The sequence below is a fragment of the Lethenteron reissneri genome, chromosome 27, assembly GCF_015708825.2.
Source record: "Lethenteron reissneri isolate LAM-NWPU_2019-01 chromosome 27, ASM1570882v1, whole genome shotgun sequence".
NCBI classification, from domain to species: domain Eukaryota; kingdom Metazoa; phylum Chordata; class Hyperoartia; order Petromyzontiformes; family Petromyzontidae; genus Lethenteron; species Lethenteron reissneri.
This window is the reverse complement of record NC_083805.1, coordinates 12,745,559-12,758,488: the sequence shown is the minus strand read 5'-3', so window position 1 is coordinate 12,758,488 and position 12,930 is coordinate 12,745,559. Positions and strand designations below refer to the sequence as shown.

At 45.0% G+C, this 12,930-nt stretch overlaps 1 protein-coding gene across 1 annotated transcript in view; it reads right to left on the bottom strand.

The window, feature by feature from the left end:
- Positions 1-5,818: 5,818 nt before the first annotated feature.
- Positions 5,819-12,930, bottom strand: part of LOC133348416 (uncharacterized) — a 29,655-nt gene continuing 22,543 nt past the window's right edge. Inside the window, exon 4 of the mRNA XM_061561210.1 lies at positions 5,819-5,951. Within this exon, the coding sequence (XP_061417194.1) occupies positions 5,819-5,951 (133 nt within the window). The remainder of the gene's footprint in view (positions 5,952-12,930) is intronic.

The following is a 12,930-nucleotide window of genomic DNA, read 5'->3' as shown; positions in this document are numbered from 1 at the left end:
CCGATCGACTGACTATAGTGTACCCGTGTATTTTGCTGGGTGGACAAAGGTTGGAAGGATTGAAGAAACCTGCACCCCATTTTGTCAACCGCTGAATCGGGAAACTGAACCAGTGACCTGTGAATTGCAAACATGTACACAGTGTTCGAGTAATATTGTGGAAAATCCGTACTTTCAACCATTACAGCAATTGGCTGTTATCCGTTAGGACCATTTTATAAAATTAGATCAGGACCTGTCTCCAGATTAAGTGGCTGCTATACATTTCTACGTGATAATCCACTTCGTTGAGCTATCATTTTGTGGCCAGGTCGCTTCTGAAAAATAGCTAATAGTTCAGTGGGCTTCACCTGGTACAATAAAAAAAGGTTTTTTTTGTGAGTGGCTTTCCTTTCTTATACTTTGCACTTCTATCGTGCTTTGTATTGTTTTCTGTTGTATATTTCTGACCTGCCCCTACTGGACATTTGTGAAAAAGAGCTTTGTAGCTCATCGGATTCCTCCAGTCGAAATAAAGATTCGGATAGAATATGCTCAAAACTTCCCAACAAACATACGGGTATTCTTTGAGAAGGGTGTTTGTCACCATGCCGATTATATACGGCGTCATCGAACTGCAACGAACAGTATGCTGCTTTGTGTTTTTAGAAAACACGTGGGCTTGGGCAGGACACTTCGCTTGAAGGGTGATGGCCGAATGTCAAGAATAATGACAGTGGCAGCACGAAGGTATGGATCGCAACAGAGATGACGTCCACCGATGAGATGGAGCGAGGGAATCAGCTCATGTGCAGGCATTCGGTGGATCACTACATCTCAAAACCATGAGAGGTGGCGGAGGCTTGGGGAAGGCCTTCATCCAGCAGTGGATTGATTATAATAGCTGATAACCTAGACATATGGTGTTGGGCTTCTTTCACAGGAATAATACGTCTATTGTTGCTTTGACCTTTCTCTCCAGTGAATGTAGTTCCTACTTTGTTAATGGAGCATGTTTAAAGATGTAAAATGTTCACCTAATTCAGTATCTGTAAGCCAAAAAGTATTTTGTTCTGACTGCTTGGCAATAATAGCCAACGGAACGTCATTCCCTTCCACCTGATCTCACTAAATGGGTAATTTTCATCCTGGTTGGAGGACTTTGTCTGGTAAACAATGCGTTTCCTTTCGATTTACTTTACTGTCAACGCAATCATTTTTTTTGAAAACCTGTTGGGAATAGGCGCAACCCTGCAATTTCCCGCTCTCGCCACTGCTGGCGAAAGGACTTCCAAAATACGTGGAGCTCGAGAGGTCCCGTCTCCCAGACTGGCCTCACCTCTCAGAAGAAGTACAAGGGCTACCCACAACTTTACCCCACCACATCGACGAACCGTGGGTGTACACAACTAGACATAGGTGGACAGAGGCGTGGGCATATGGGGCAACGTGCACCATTGTTTCAACTGTCACGCTGAGAGAAGTGCGTCTTATCACGTTATTATACTTTTGTGGGAATATGTATGTATGTTTAACTGCTTTTGCTCCGTACGTAGCCCGGCCGTGCTAATCGGAGTTGCGGAATAAGGGGCCGTCCATAAATGACGTCACGCACCTAGGGGGGGGTCAGAAATTTGGGACGATGTGTGACGAGGGGGGGGGGGGGTCAGAAATGTGACGTCACATCAAAATGCGCAACTTTAAATAAATACTAGCTGTACTACCCGGCTTCGCCCGGGACTTGTATCTACCACGGCCGGCCGCCTTTGTCTCCCCAGTGGCGATGTTAATACGCTACAGCAGTTACTCGTTTGAGGCAGAGTCGACCTAGGGGAGGTTCAAATAATCGTCACCGGTGGTGGCCGTGAGCGGGAATCGAACTGGGTTTGCCGTGTTGGTAGCGCAGCGTAGCGTTAAGCACTACACCCACCGCTCCTCACACACCACACACGCACACACACAGACACACACACAGACACACACACAGACACACACACACAGACACAGGCAGCACGCTAAGCACTACACTACCGTTCCCCCTACACAACACACGCGCGCGCGTCCATAGGTACACATACACGCGCTTGCTGCAGACACACACGACTTTCAGGGTGCGTACGGCAGTAAACGACTGAAATAATAAAGCGGCAATGCTGTGTAAGGAACGCCTTAGACCCGCATTACACATTTGTGTAATGCGAGCGTAAACACACAAACACACACGAACACATACACAATACACACACACATACATGCAGACACACAGACAGACACATAACACACATACATACACACACATACAAACACAGAAACACATACACACACATACATAGACACACACATACACATCCACAGACGTACATACACACATACATACAGGCACGCAGACATACACATAAACACATACAAAAAAACCCACATACATACACACACACATACATACACACAAACACATGCACACACATACATACACACATGCATACAGACACACAGACATACACATAAACACATACACACATACACATGACCCGGCTTCGCCCGGGACTTGGATCCACCACGCCCGGCCGCCTTTGTCTCCCCAGTGCCGATGTTAATACGCAACACCAGTTACTCGTTTGAGGCTGAGTCGACCTAGGGGAGGTTCAAATAATCGTCACCGGTGGTGGCCGTGAGCGGGAATCGAACTCGGTTCGCCGGGTTGGTAGCGCAGCGTAGCGTTAAGCACTACACCCACCGCTCCTCACACACCACACACGCACAGACACACACACAGACACACACACAGACACACGCAGACACACACAGACAGACACAGACAGACACACACACACACAGACACACAGACAGCACGCTAAGCACTACACTATCGCTCCCCACACACCACACACGCACACACACAGACACACACACAGACACACACACACAGACACAGACAGCACGCTAAGCACTACACTACCGTTCCCCCTACACAACACACGCGCGCGCGTCCATAGGAACACATACACGCGCTTGCTGCAGACACACACGACTTTCAGGGTGCGTACGGCAGTAAACGACTGCAATAATAAAGCGGCAATGCTGCGCGAGGAACGCCTTAGACCTGCAACACATTTGTGTAATGCGAGCGTAAACACACAAAGACATACAAACACATACACACACACATACACACAATCACATACACACACATACACACACATACATACACACAGACATACACATACACACAAACACACACATACATACACACAAACACATACACAATACACACAGACATACATGCAGACACACAGAGACACACATAACACACATACATACACACACATACATACACAGAAACACATACACACATACATACACACACACATACATACACACAAACACATACACACACGTACATACACACATACAGACACACAGACATAGACATAAACACATACAAAAAAACCCACATACATACACACACAGACATACACACAAACACATACATACACACATGCATACAGACACACAGACATACACATAAACACATACACATGACCCGGCTTCGCCCGGGACTTGGATCTACCACGCCCGGCCGCCTTTGTCTCCCAAGTGCCGATGTTAATACGCCACACCAGTTACTCGTTCGAGGCTGAGTGGACCTAGGGGAGGTTCAAATAATCGTCACCGGTGGTGGCCGTGAGCGGGAATCGAACTCGGTTCGCCGGGTTGGTAGCGCAGCGTAGCGTTAAGCACTACACCCACCGCTCCTCACACACCACACACGCACAGACACACACACAGACACACACAGACAGACACAGACAGACACACACACACACAGACACACAGACAGCACGCTAAGCACTACACTACCGCTCCCCACACACCACACACGCACACACACAGACACACACACAGACACACGCAGACACACACAGACAGACACAGACACAGACAGCACGCTAAGCACTACACTACCGTTCCCCCTACACAACACACGCGCGCGCGTCCATAGGTACACATACACGCGCTTGCTGCAGATACACACGACTTTCAGGGTGCGTAAGGCAGTAAACGACTGAAAAAATAAAGCGGCAATGCTGTGCGAGGAACGCCTTAGACCAGCAACACATTTGTGTAATGCGAGCGTAAACACACAAACACATACAAACACATACACACACATACACACAAACACATACACACACATACACACACATACATACACACAGACATACACATACACACAAACACACACATACATGCACACAAACACATACACAATACACACACACATACATGCAGACACAGACAGACACATAACACACATACATACACACACATACATACACAAAAACACATACACACACATACATAGACACACACATACATACACACAAACACATGCACACACGTACATACACACATACATAGAGACACGCAGACATACACATAAAGACATAAAAAAAACCCACATACATACACACACACATACACACAAACACATACATACACATACATACACACATACATAGAGACACACAGACATACACATAAACACAAACACACATACACATGACCCGGCTTCGCCCGGGACTTGGATCCACGATGCCCCGCCGCCTTTGTCTCCCCAGTGACGATGTTCACACACGACAGCAGTTACGCTTTTGAGGCTGAGTGGACCTAGGGGAGGGCCAGGTCCGTTTCAAATAATCGTCAGCGGTGGTGGGCGTGAGTTGGAATCGAACTGGGGTCGCTCAAGCAGCTTAATGACTGTTTGTACAAAGAACATATAAAGAATCGATTATAATAACCAGGCAAGAGTCCACATTATAGACTGCCAGTACACACACTCAGCTTCATAAGCAGGCTAGAGTGTACATGATAGAGTGGCAGTACGCTCACCGAGCTTAATAAGCAGGCTACAGTGTACATGATAGACTGGCAGTACGCTCACCCAGCTTAATGAGTATTTGTACAGTGAACATTAAAGTAATCGATTGTTGGCGCGTTGGGTTTAAAAGTAATATTAATAGCACACATTGTGGTGGGGGTGTAGTGAAGAGTAGGAAAAACTTTGATGAATTTACCTCAGAGTGGCGTGGTGGGTGTCGAGGCCTAGTAGCGTGCAAAGCCTGCGGCCTCGCCTAAAATTGTCGGCTTGGAAGAGGCAGGGTACGGGTGGCGTTCCTTCCCCCCCCCCCTAGCGCTCCAACAATACTGTGTAATGGCTATTATTTAATTAAATACGGAGCTTATGAAAGTGGCGAAGGCGTGGCTAGCCGTTGGCAGGGGCAACCGCCGTCCAATGAAACTGCAGCCCTTGGCGAAGGCGTGGCTAGCCGTTGCCAGGTCCAATGAAAGCGGCGAAGGCGTGGCTAGCCGTTGCCAGGGGCAACCGCCGTCCAATGAAAGTGCGTATGGGCCAAAGTCCACACACACACACACAGACAGACAGACATGAACGATTTTATATATATAGATAGACAACACGTTCTACTTCATAAAATAGACTTTTTAATAAATGTTTTCTCCTACAACATCAGAGTTGCAGCGCCACATTAAATACGCACTACAATGACAATAGTTTAAAGCGATTTGAAGCATGTTTTATTTTAGGGGGGGGGCAGAGCTTTGTGACGTCATATTTGAGGGGGGGGGGTCTGACTTTTTGTGACGCCGTGTGACGATGGGGGGAGGGGGGGGGAGTTAAAAATCGTCCAAAATCGCGTGCCGTCATTTACGGACGGCCCCTAAGGTTGTATCAATGTTTTTTGTTGTTTTTCTCCGGGTTCAGAAGGTTAACGCGACGTCGTCACGTGTTCCGAAGCGCGCGGCAGAAACGGCCGTGAAGTTACCGCTCGCGGCCGGAGCGTTCGGAGCACGCGAGCCGGGACGCAAGCGACGCGTGGCCGGCACGGGCCTGCTCACGCTTGTTCACGCAAATGAACGTGAGCCGCCGAGATCGAAAGGCCACAGATTGGTGGCTGCGAGAAAGCACGCGCCCCGCCGCCCCGTGTGTTGCCGCCGCTGAGCAAGAAACAAACGTCGCGTTCTGCGTCTATGTGTCGGCGTGTATGTTGAACTTCTTTCGCACCGCACGTTAGCCAACTGCGCTAATCGGAAGGAGAAGAAAGTGAACACAAAAAGCAGTTCTGGCACGTAACCGCACACTCGTGGAAAATCAAGAATAGCGCTGTGCATGACCGGGCAGATGATGACATCAGACACCAATGAGTTGTATTTTTTTGGAGAGAAAAAAACAAAACTTTCGACTGCCCCTCTGCAGAAAAAAAAATCTCATAAGCTGTTAATCTTCAACATCTGTGACTTCCTCCCCAACTGATAACCACTCGTATGGCTGAGGAATTTGGGTGTAATTACAGGCAATAGCTGTGCCGGGTACATCCCACGCCCATATCCACGCCATGGGCAAGAGGTCATGGTTGTATTGCCTGGAATTCGCTGCTCACAAGAGTGAATTTTCTTGGTAAAACCACAAATAACTAATTTAATAGGTTACTTGTTTTCCGGAAGCCTATATACTTTGTGAAAGACAACGAGAGCTTTGTTCAAACCTGAGGTCACGTGTTATTTTTTTACTGCGTACAATTTTTGACAAAACACACTAAAAATATAACTTTGATAACTTCCTCAGATCACATGCCCTCTGCAACTGCAATTGCCAAGTGCACTGATGACAGTTTTGGTGACACCATAATATAACACAGAGCGTTTCAGGCATCGTATTTTTCAGACTGTTATTTTTAAATCCACAGTTTACATTCTCACTTGAGTTATCAAAACTATAATTCTATGTTTGTGAACGATGGATTTTGTGTTGTTGTTATCAGCAGTCAATATGGTTATATTTCTCACTTGAGTTATCAAAAACAAATTGTTTTGGGATCTTGGTGAATAAAATTATTCCGTTTTTGTTTTGTTTTAAACTAAACCTGCTTACTTACTTAGATTAGAAAATAAATCACTTGTCCACTTTTACTTTGAAGGTTTAAAACAATATTAGCACATTCTATAGATTATAAGGCACTCTGAAAAGTAAGATGCACCCAAAACGTGTGCCTGGTGTGAATAAGGCTATACAAATCTGGCCACAGCCCTGAGACAGTCGTGGGAATTCCACATTCCTATGGCAGGGGTTAGTTTATCCATAAGAAAATGACTGTTGACTTACCCACAAAATGCACCAATTTGATCTATCTGGGAAGCATGATCGGCTAAGTCGACTTCCAATCACGTTCGAACTTGCAACCTTGCGATTGCGAGCCACTAACTCCACCACTAAGCCACCTGGCATTGTCTCGGCCTCGCTGTGCGCTGCATTGCACCACTATCCGAGTAGATAACCTCGCATTCAATAAACCTTCAGAGCGAGGGTGAACATCCGACTCCAAACGTATTTAATGAATATAACGAGGTAAAACCGATGGAAAAACACAGCACAAATACAGCATCTGTTAATACTTGCAATATCAATACAATGAATGAACACTGCAGCATCATAACATTGTTTTAGATAACATGAATCTCAACAATAGGTCCTGGATGGATCAGGCACCTCCATTAGCACTGAATAGCCATACATCAAGAGAATAAGCTATTGTGTTAAATAAGGTCACTTTGTGTAATCGCCATACTGCAGCCTAAATGTACAGTGCTACACATAACACTGAACTGTGGATGAGATACTTCTTCATTCTTGCTCTCAAGAACGCATTAAAGTTACATGGGCACAAGTCTGGCTCGACTTATCCAACTACAATAACATTCACAATATTGCAAGTGGTAGGATTCGTTGTTAACTAGGCCTCATATTAATCATAACAATTTAACAGCATCATAAAGGCATTTACAGCATTATAACGGCAATCCTAACATTATAACAGCCTTCCCAGTATTATAAGAACATAAACGAACTTACAGACAATGCTTCTTAAAGTCCCACAATGAACAGATGCACCTGTCGTTACTGAGGCGCTTATTGTGCCTCCATTTTGTACTCTGTGTAATGGCTGACACCCTACCTCATGGCTTAGAGAACCTTCAATCGTAACTTTCTGGTCACGTGACCAACCTCAACACCATATCAGGAAGTTCCTGTGTAAGCACACCCCCATATCTGCCGTGAGGCAGAACAGGCACACACCGACTGCATTTTAAGATGCACGCTGAACGCTCTTTAACGTTTTTCTTCAGGCCTTCTGATGGCTCTTATAATTGTGTTAACGGACAAACGGAACGCAGGCTTTTATAACAGATATGAAAATCCTGTCTTATAAAACTTAAGGGTACCATTAGCTGTTGCATGCAAGCACAAACTGAATAAACCTCACCACAAATTAACTTTTCACTCTGCCCTGAAGAAGGACTATTGCCCAACACCTTGCATTTCCAGACCTGAACAACGTCCCATATCCGACCGTCACATGTCCACCGTGACCAGCTGCCCGCAGCCAGTGCACCCAGTGCGGGCGGCTGTGATGTGACCATCGTTTTCTATAGACGTTCACAAATCCGACTTTTTCACGCACAGATTATGTATTCCCAATATTGTGTAGAGTTTATTATTGTACTTATAAAATACAGTGAAGAAGGTTGCACTGTATTTTTGTCCGGTAACCTATTTGTACGCAGTGTAACTGTCATTTCCTAAATAGGCGTTCAAATACATCTGACCTGTTCACATATCCGCCTATAACTCAGTTCCCAGCAAGTTGGATATGCAACATTGTACTTTACATTTTCCTATTAAGGTGAAGTCAGTGCTGATGTTTGCGAGGGCTTTTAGAGTTCCGTATCAATTTTACCTATTTTGTTTACAAAGGTGCTCGCTTTTCAGAACGTTATGCACATTCTTGCCTCCATTCAACAAATTGACTGATTCTGCACAGCAATAGTTCTTGAGAAATATTTTTGGTTAAATTAGAGACGCCTTGACACTTTTTCAAATCCACAAAATACATCACAGAATACATCACAAGCAGGCGCAGTGCCTTGAGCTGGACTTGAATTATCCCCAGGGCACGTATACAATTGGGACTTGGCCTCAACCTAATTGTATAAGTACTTTTCCCTTCACATGGCAGGTAAAACATTTACAAGCACCAGTTGTAGAATTATATCATGTATATGAATCAGCAACCAGGCTGATACTATAAGACGTATGACATCTGAAAACAAACATCCTTTCACCTTTATAATCTCGTGCATATTTTTGTCCTGTCCCACCCAAGGTTGAAACCCAAGATCTTAGCGGTGCTGACGCAGTACCCTGGCACTAACGTTCTTACCTTTATAATGAATGTACACCGGGTGTTACTGTGTCCATGCCAAGTGAGTGCAGCCACAACAAAAAAAATGTCAAACATTGTCTCGAGCACGGCCACTCATCCTTGACCTTGAATGCTTTCAAACTTTTTGACAACCGAAAAGACACCGTCACAGCGCAATGTTAAAAATATATATATTACTTCATTTCACGTTACTGAATCCTCATATTGTAAGATATATCGTAGTATCGCCATATCGCAGTTACATGAGTACAGTACTTGCTCATAGGCAGCAACGACGAGGCAGACTTGGGGTAGCATTCAATAAAATGTATACCCCTCAAACTAAAAATCCATTTGGGTGACAACCAGCGCCAGATTATCCGAGTAGCAAAAGTAGCTACATATGCTATGGGCCAGCAGTTCAAAGGGCCCCACGCTAAATGCTTTCAAGATATCAATTCCGGCTCAGTGATTCTGCACTTGCTCTATTACTATAGTACTATACTGCCTTTAACTTTTATGAACGACTGGGTGTTTAAGGTTAGCGATTTTTCGTATTATCTGGTAGTATAGCAAATGGAACAATACAATTACTTTATTATGCAAGTGAAAATTTTGTGTTCTAATATTTACGTGTTTTTTTAATTTTATTTTTATTTAGGGCCCATTTATAACATACTAGCGGGAAGTACCCGGCGTTGCCTGGGCGAAAAAGACGCACACACATCGACTTACACACACACAGACATCGACCCACATACACAAACACATAGACTTACACACACACATACACATATGGACTCACACACACAGACATCGACTTTAGATACACACACATGGAGTTACATGCACATATCGACGTACACACATACGGCGACTCACACACGCACATCGACTAACACACACACACACATAAACACACACACATCGACTGACACACACACATATCGACTCACACACACACACACCTCGACTATCACACAGACACATTGACTCATACACTCAGACACATTGACTTACACTCACACATGGACTTAGACACACATTATTATTTTAAAATTTACTAACTTAATTTTTTAATATTAGTTGTCTACACACACACACCACGCACACACATCGACTGACACACACACACATTTCTACTCACCCACACACATCGACCTGCACACACACACACATCGACTTATACACACACACGGTCGTACACACACACATACATCGACGCACACACAAACACATCGACCTACACACACACATTGACTAACACACACACATTGACTAACACACACACATCGACTTACGAACACACACATCGACCTACACACACACATTGACTTGTGTGTGTGTGTGCAAGTCCATGTGTGTGCAAGTCATAGCCTGGCACAAGCGTCGTGGTGACGTCACCGCCACTTAGTGGCGAATGGCGGTTGTTGTTGTTGTTGTGTGTGCAAGTGCATATACATGCTTAGTTAGTCCATGTGTGTGCAAGTATGTGTTTGTGTGCATACACATGCTTGGTTAGTCCATGTGTGTACAAGTGTGTGTGTGCGCACTACCTTCCAACACAGCTGGTGGATGCATGAGAATGTTGTGCCTGAGCCAGCATTGGCAGATTTACTTTGGAATATTTCCCGATATTAAGAATAAATAATAAATAAAACTCCCTTTGCCCCTAAAAATCCCTAGGCTGAGGGTAAAAATCGCTCGTCTTTAAAGTTGTGCCAGGCTCCAAATCTGTGCAGGGATTTGCATGCATTTTATAAATGCTGCCATTTCTTGCAATTGGAAAAGCTCACATGGCACATCATTGCTGTAATGAGAACAAATTTGTTATTTTTTTTCCTATAAAAAGAATCTACGTATCCTAAACGTGTTTTGGAGTATGAACAAAAGTTACATAGCTTCTTACCAATTTGGTTGAAATCACTATTTCAAACGTATAAGACTATGATTATGATCGCTCCATTTAGACAGACATAAAACATTGCAAATCATTTAAAATGCTGCTGCCTACTAGCAGAAAAATAATGAATCGTAGAACATTTGAGTGAATTCGCCTTTTGTGTGCTCACCTAAAGCAACTGTTGATCAAAGCATTTTCACTTACTCGGTAAACTTAAAAATGCCCTTGAGACAAGATTGGGAAAACTAAATCATGAAATCAATGTCAAGTTTGGGTTCAACGACCAACATTTTTTCTCTCTCCCACCCATAGCACAGTGTTCATGGGAAGAGAGTTGAATGCAAGCGACTGTTATGCAATTATTGATATTGGCATTTCCTTAAATGTTTATCAAAACAGTGCCATCTACTTTCTTCAAAATGTCACCATTTTATGTCTTGGATATTGCCAGAGGAATAAAAAAAAACATTTGGTCACAATGTGTGCTGCATTTTCTAGCGAGGCGCACGCACGCACGCGTGCACACATTCAAGAACACGCGTGCACACATTCAAGAACACGCGTGCACACATTCAAGACCATGCACAGGCCAATGTAGATCCACACACACGCTGCACACGCTTAGTGGCCATCAAAACGTCTTACAAAAAAAAATGCCTTTTGTTTATACACAGTAATTACGGTTATACATATATACATATATAAAGCCATGCTAACTTGTCTTTCTTCTTGGGTTCTCTGCCCAAGGGGCAGATTATCGGATCAAGTTTCTTACATATTGTCTGATCTTGCAATTTCCTCCCTGTTATACGGCTGGCTGTCCCTTCAGGTGATCAAGCATCACCTTCCTTTTTATACCTGGTGGCCTTCCCCCCAGCATCCTTCAAGAGCAATGCAAGCCAACCTTTTAGTAATGGCCCTCCCCACCCAGCCCAGGTTACTGAGGCCACAATGCACAGAGAGATCGCACGTCCTCTCGTCAACGCGTTACCATTATGGAATTTTGTTTCGCGTTGTCTATTCGTTTGGTTTGTCGCAGTTCTGTGGCGCTGACGTTCCTCGTCCACATTGAACATTTCTCCCGTGCAGTGTCCACACCGCAGCCTGCGCACAGCATCCAACCCAACGGGCTGAGGAGCCGCTGAGCTTCTTTGAGCAAGCCTTCTCCTCTGACAACATGCCCAATCCAGATGTTTGGCCTTCTCCGAATTGTTCCGATTACCCTTCTCTCCACTCGAACCCACTCCATCACTTTCTTTATGACGATATATTTCCGTCCAAACTGATCTCCTCCACCCATCGACGACCTATAAAAAATAGAAGTGGACGACTGACAACCGATTGACCTGTAGAATGCTTTTGATTGGTTATAGGCCACGCGCCCCCACTCGGTCTGCAGTTGGGGGTGACAGGGGGTGGCGGGGGAGGGTGGGCTGAGGGGGTCACCCAGGGACGCCAGGTAGGGATGCTAGGGGTATGGGGGTAGGGTACCGTTGTCCTAATAGGGATCCTTCCCCTATTAACACAGCTCGCGAATTGATATGCTCTCGACTTGTACCGGCGTATTGTTCTGGCACGATGTCCGACATTTCGTCCCACGTGCTGGGAGCTGAGTCAGTTCGAACCTGAAAATTTAACTTCAAAAGCAGAGAGATTCCTTCAGAAAGAGGCTCCCAGCGCTCTGGAACAAAACGTCGGACATCGTTCCGAAAAACACGCGGCCCACAGCCCCCAAAACACAGCCACACGTCACAACCGTTAAAACCTACG